The sequence below is a fragment of the Zerene cesonia genome, chromosome 1 (assembly GCF_012273895.1).
Source record: "Zerene cesonia ecotype Mississippi chromosome 1, Zerene_cesonia_1.1, whole genome shotgun sequence".
NCBI classification, from domain to species: Eukaryota; Metazoa; Arthropoda; class Insecta; order Lepidoptera; family Pieridae; genus Zerene; species Zerene cesonia.
In genome coordinates this window covers 3,931,469-3,937,468 of record NC_052102.1, presented here as the reverse complement: position 1 = coordinate 3,937,468, position 6,000 = coordinate 3,931,469, and the positions used below count along the sequence as shown (strand labels likewise).

General features: G+C 34.9%; 1 protein-coding gene across 1 annotated transcript in view; it reads right to left on the bottom strand.

Annotated features, from left to right (window-relative positions):
- Positions 1 to 4,198: 4,198 nt before the first annotated feature.
- LOC119828693 (T-box transcription factor TBX20-like) overlaps positions 4,199 to 6,000 on the bottom strand; it is a 54,722-nt gene continuing 52,920 nt past the window's right edge. Inside the window, exon 6 of the mRNA XM_038350936.1 lies at positions 4,199 to 5,638. Within this exon, the coding sequence (XP_038206864.1) occupies positions 5,323 to 5,638 (316 nt within the window). The 3' untranslated portion in view covers positions 4,199 to 5,322. The remainder of the gene's footprint in view (positions 5,639 to 6,000) is intronic.

Here is a 6,000-nt window from a genome sequence, read left to right as displayed (position 1 = left end):
CGAAAGACAGAATAAAATATGGTGACATATTTTTTAACGACTTTTATATCATAATTGTTACATAGTAATATATTTGTTTAAAATATCAAAATAAATAGTAACCGTTGAAATATCCCGCGGTCACAGACGAGTCGGGAGCTCAACGAACCGTGCCGCACGGCTTTCATTGCAATTAAAAAGCAATAAAACTGTTGCACAAGAAATTCATAGATATTGATGTTGTACGGGAAACATAAAGAGTAAGAGCATTTAAATAAAAAAAAAACTAAATGGCTCATAAAGTTATGCAGGCTGTTAAATTATGACTGCAATACAATGAAAAATACAATTTTCATTGTTTTATTTCCATTATTTAACTTTTTTTTCTGTGTTTTTTCAAAATGTTTGAAGATAAAAATATTTAAGTTCAAGCATTTTGCTTCACCTTATTATTTCATTACTGTTCTTCAACGGTATGTATAAGTGTTTATAGACTAACGATAATTACTAACCTTTATCTTAGCTATAACTACTATGGTAGTATAGATTTACAAATAACCAAAAGCGATAAATTATGCTTTTGTACTAAAACACATGGGTTCTATGGATTTAAAACAAACATTATTGCATTATGGCAAGATTGCTTACAAGTTGTCGCGTTCTAATAAGTTTCTACAAGGGAACCTTTTAGGCATACAAGGAAGTAAACCGCGAAGCCGCTATTTATTGTGTAGGTATTCGCCCATTAAACTGTCTGGTGTCGATCACAAGGCTACGACGGCACCTCTCCGCAACAACAGTCACGACAATGCCTATAATCACGATACTTTACACAAACTGTTCTGTCAGTCAAACGCTAACAATATACAATTATTGCAACTGGACTTGTAAACACCTAGACTAGCCTTGACTCGCAAATCTAGCAAATCTCGGCTCAATTATCTGCGTTCGATGAATAATATCGAGCAATTATGTCGAAATGTTATTCGTCAGCTTTGTAAGTCCAAGCTAGGACATACATATTAGTTTAATCTGAAGCTAAGTGAATGTATGTCAAAAGAAACTTAGGACACAAATGGTAGCTCGAACCCCTGATTGAAACCGAAAAAAATCTTCTTGTTTTATTGTTCATGAGCATATCCGCGCTTCATAATTGATGAGATTAACATTAATCACCTTATTTTCTTTATAATTAAACAATAAATAATTAATAAATATCTAAAGCTTATCCGGTCAAAACATAAAGAGAAATTATATAGGTATATTCGCCATGCAGAATTATTTATTATTTTCGTCATATACATAGAGTTATCTTGTATACTTGTGTTACAAATTAACAAACAGGTTATTTAAAGCTGCGAGTATTTACAAATTAGCTAGCCAAGTTCACACAACCGCAGCCGCCGAGTCGCATCAATCGCGCTTCTATCGGCCATAACAAAGCAATCGCTGGTCACTCCGTGATGGAGTAATTCGTCGTTTCCCGTGCTAGACGCGACGATTAGCCTCCTCTATTTACTTGTCTATCCAGAGCTGGCAGCTGACGCCGGACGCGCCCGACAGACGGACACCGTTACAATTGCAACACTGACTTAGAAAAACGTTAGCCACGAAATAGCTTGTCCATGCTAATTCGATTCAACGTACCTACCCGCGTTTGCATTGTTCCTCGATTCCTAAACGGTACTTGATTGAAAATCGGTACTTATCGTAAATTGTTTCGCTTTAGCGTTGCGCCCAATTTCACGATTTCTCGCCAATGGTGCTGTTTTGTCACGATTATTTAGATAGGTAAGAAATTAAGCTCATTACAGAAAAAAAAGTTAATACATGAATGTTGAGGAAACAATATTCTATGTGCTATTCAAAATAATAATTAAATATTCTAATTACACACAAAACAAATAACAATTATGGTGGTCGATGTGAAATTGCATAATTTATTATGGTTCTTGGCATATTGTTGCGTATACATAACATGAAATAGTTTACAAGACAGCTCTCACAGATATGATGTAAAAAGATATAATCTCGCGAGGCCACGACCCACCGGAGATCGCACATGAACCTAGGACCTTGTAGCTCGTTTAATCGCTCGATAATCTGACACGTCAAAGAACAATACTCCATAATGTCTAACAAATGAATGCAATTAATGCAGCCATATACTTAAATGAGCTGCCCTGGTAATATATCTTCGGATATCATATGGGCGATGGGAAACACATGATCACTCGTAAAATACTAGAACAGCTCCCATTATAGTTGTCAAGTTCATAGCTCGTAATGCCAACATGTTTCACCGCACAATACACTTTTGATGGTACCTTTGCCTCTGACAGAACATTAAATACCCAAGACCTTTCCTCGAACTAGTGTTTCCGTCGAAAACTAATCAACGCAGACCATTATGGAATCAGAGTTGGTAGTTATGTATACTAATATATCTCGGACACACCTCGGGCGAGAAGAACGTTCGTTCAAGAGGAATTAGCTCAGACAACGCCACAATAGTCCATAATTATGAAATGTGTTGTGATTCCAACAGGATAGCAATTTTTCTCTGGAGCCGAACAATGCGAGACGGTAATGAAAGGAGTCAATCAGTCGGTGTCTGCGAAATACGCTTGCGTTAATTTATGCTCAGTGCGGGCGCATACAGCGCTCCCTCCACTCACATAAATATGTTCAGTTGTTTTTTGCAAGACAAAGGGAGATGAAGTCGCATTGCGTCTTTTGATGTCACACTTGCATAATTTTAAATGTCACGGAAAAAATTAATGGAAAACACTTGGAACACGTCTGAAGTGTGAACGAACACGTGCTAGACACGCGATTCGCGAAACCCGTACTTATATTTTAATATATTCTAGTGTCGTATGAATTTATAGCGAACGGCATATTATTTACTAGCATTATACGCACAATTTGCGAAGCTGTCGCAAGGGCCGGCTATAATTTCCCGATGGCAGCAGATCCATCAATACACGCCTCGGGCCGCGGCCGCTTTCAATTTGTAGGCCGCCACATCGCCAGCAATTACCGGACGGACGGAAGGTCGATCATCATCGATATATGCGCTTAATAATGCCTAATGACACTTTATGGCGATCGAAAATGGAAGTGTGACGATTATTTGCTATATTGCGAGGTAATAAGCAATAATTTGTCTCGCTTTTAATATTTCTCAAATAATTATTGAAAGTAACTCGACCAATGCTTATTGCGGCACAGTCATTTCTAATATTGATGAATGTACCAGAAAAGAATATACAGTTTTAATACCTAATAACTTTTTCTGTTTCATTTTACCTGAAAACTCTTCAAAAGCTGAGTTGGTAGGTAGTAGATAGACATGAAAAGTATTACTGTCATATATATCATACATATATTCCAACCATAAAATATAAAAACTTCCCACAATAGTAATTGAATCATATCTGTCCTAAATTTATAATTATATAATATCTTAAAGCTTACTTTGTAATCACCCCCACCTTAACACTTTCGTAATAAATACTGATATCAAAACACTCTCTATAATTTTATGATCAGTACCTCTCTAATACTTCATAAACCATTTTCAAATTCATAAAATATTATTCGGTTAGATCGGTTCAAAAAAAAATAGTCGAGTTGGGTCCCCGTTTTTGGAAGCGTCAGATAAAATTATTTTACAATATCAGTGATATTGATAATTTTTTTTTATAATTTTATTAGTCTTAGCAAAAACAACACACAAAGTTCTTACGGAATGACCACTAGGGACGTACCTATATTATATTTATTCTTATTAAATTTCAGATATGAAATTTCAATTTTTATAGCCTCTTTATCACACATAATTTAAAATTAAAATTAAAAAAAGAAAGCAGATAAAAAGGAAATGCTGTCACCGTCTTGTTTTGTCGATAACTTATTTCGTTTAATTTAATTATTTTCATATAATATTTTAATTAATAAGAATATTAAATGCAATTATTTATTAAATGTTTCGTCTTTGGCCCTACCGGTATGGCGGCAGGCGCTGGTTCGAATCTCGTCTCATGACCGTTTTTTTCACTTTTACAATTCAAATATCATTGTTTTTATTAATGAAAATAAGTTATCCAAATGGTCCATAAGTATATCCATCAATTAATTTATAAATCTATGTATGGAACGACAGCTTTAATTTATAAACACTATTTTATAAGAAAATAAAACCACAATATAATTTTAGTTTCATTTATTAACACTTAGGGATGTACCCTGATATGTGTACTACCGCGCGGACTGCTCACATTTCGGCACATACAGAATTACAGGAACTGTCAATTTATATAAATATTTGCATTGAAAAGAATACAAAATGATTCATAATTTTAAGTGCTTGTTGGAAATTAAGCTTAGTTATTCTTAACTTTTTCCAATCGCGCAAATCGAGGGTATGTTTCCCTCCCCTCTTTACTCCCTCGCGATATTATAAATCATTCTCTATCTTTATTTTCGCTCTCAAACGATTTATACTTAATAAATTCAAATTATAAATACGTATTTAGGAATCTTTCAAAACGTATACTTTTTTCATAAAAAAAACTCAATATATAAAAAGGTAAGTATAGAGCAGTTTCGCGACTGATTTCAATTCTACAGTTTAAAATTTTATATCAAATAGAATTTTCTACGTGACCCCCTATATACATTGCTTATTCTAGAAAAATAATTTAATCAACTACTATACATACACTATACATACAACTTATATAATGGAATATAAATATACTTAAATATACACACGTTAACACTAGTGTCAAATTGTATCACTGACTTACCGGGATAACTATTTCCGAAATACTACATTTTACAACAAAAACAAATATCAAAATACATAAAGTTTAACAAAATACTCTGTGTTTAATTATTTATCATATACTGTAGAGTTTAAAAATATTATGTAATAATGTATTCTTAACATAAATATTGTTAGGAATTCAAATATGTCTGCATTTAAACAATATTTTCAATGGAATTGCAATTTGTAATGGAATGTTTTATAAGTACATTTTTTGTTGTATCCACATTTATTATTTTAACAAAAATCTTTGGTTACACGATTTTATATTCAATGGAGACAAAATGAAACTTCGTTCCCGTAAACGGGCCCGTAGTAGATATTAATATAGGTAATTTTAGTGATAATCTGTGCAGGTAACTATTGCCTTTATCGATCTAACTATACAAATAAAATATTTTCGGGTAGGAACCATCATACAATAAAATTTTAGAGTAAATCTAACCGTTTATATATTATTAACGTTTTCATAATCTCGTATGACAAGACTTAAGCTACGTCGTGTGTATTTACAGAGGATGCCTCGGTGAGGGGGTGTGTTCGGGTCTGGAGGATTGCGCGGAGGGGTGTGCGGGGGGAGGGTAGGGGCAGTAGCGCAGTGGTGCCGGGGGCTTCTGCAGCCAGAGGTCTGGTGGGAGGCTAAGAGGTTGCGGCCAGGCTGTGGGCCAAGCTCGGCCACCGAGGGCCAAAAGTTGCAATGCTGGTGGGGTGCGTGCCCAGGCCGCTCGCTTCTCTTCCTCTTCGCTGGCCCCGCCACCGCCAGCGTACAGGCGTAGTGGTGACCGCAGTAACTGTTGCTCCATTAGCATCAGCTCCATTGGATCTCTGGAATTAAGAGAAGTTTACATTAATTTTCATAATATACAAAACTGACATTGTGAGTATAATGACATCATTGTATCAACGCAATGTCGTCATCATTTCTTAAACTTTATTTTGAAATTAATCTTAATTTCCTCACTTTCAATACTGATATTTTACAATTACGATTTAGCCAATAGAACGTCATTACCATCTCATATAACAGTCATATTAAAACCACCATATTCAAGAAGAAGAATTTGAAAGGAAGGGGAAGAATGCGTGAATAGGAAACTATTTGCGCTTTTAGAGTGAGCTTATTACAAGATAGATTCCTCGAAGGCAATGTTTTCGCCTGTTCGTTAGCTTTCAGCAGCGCGTGGTCT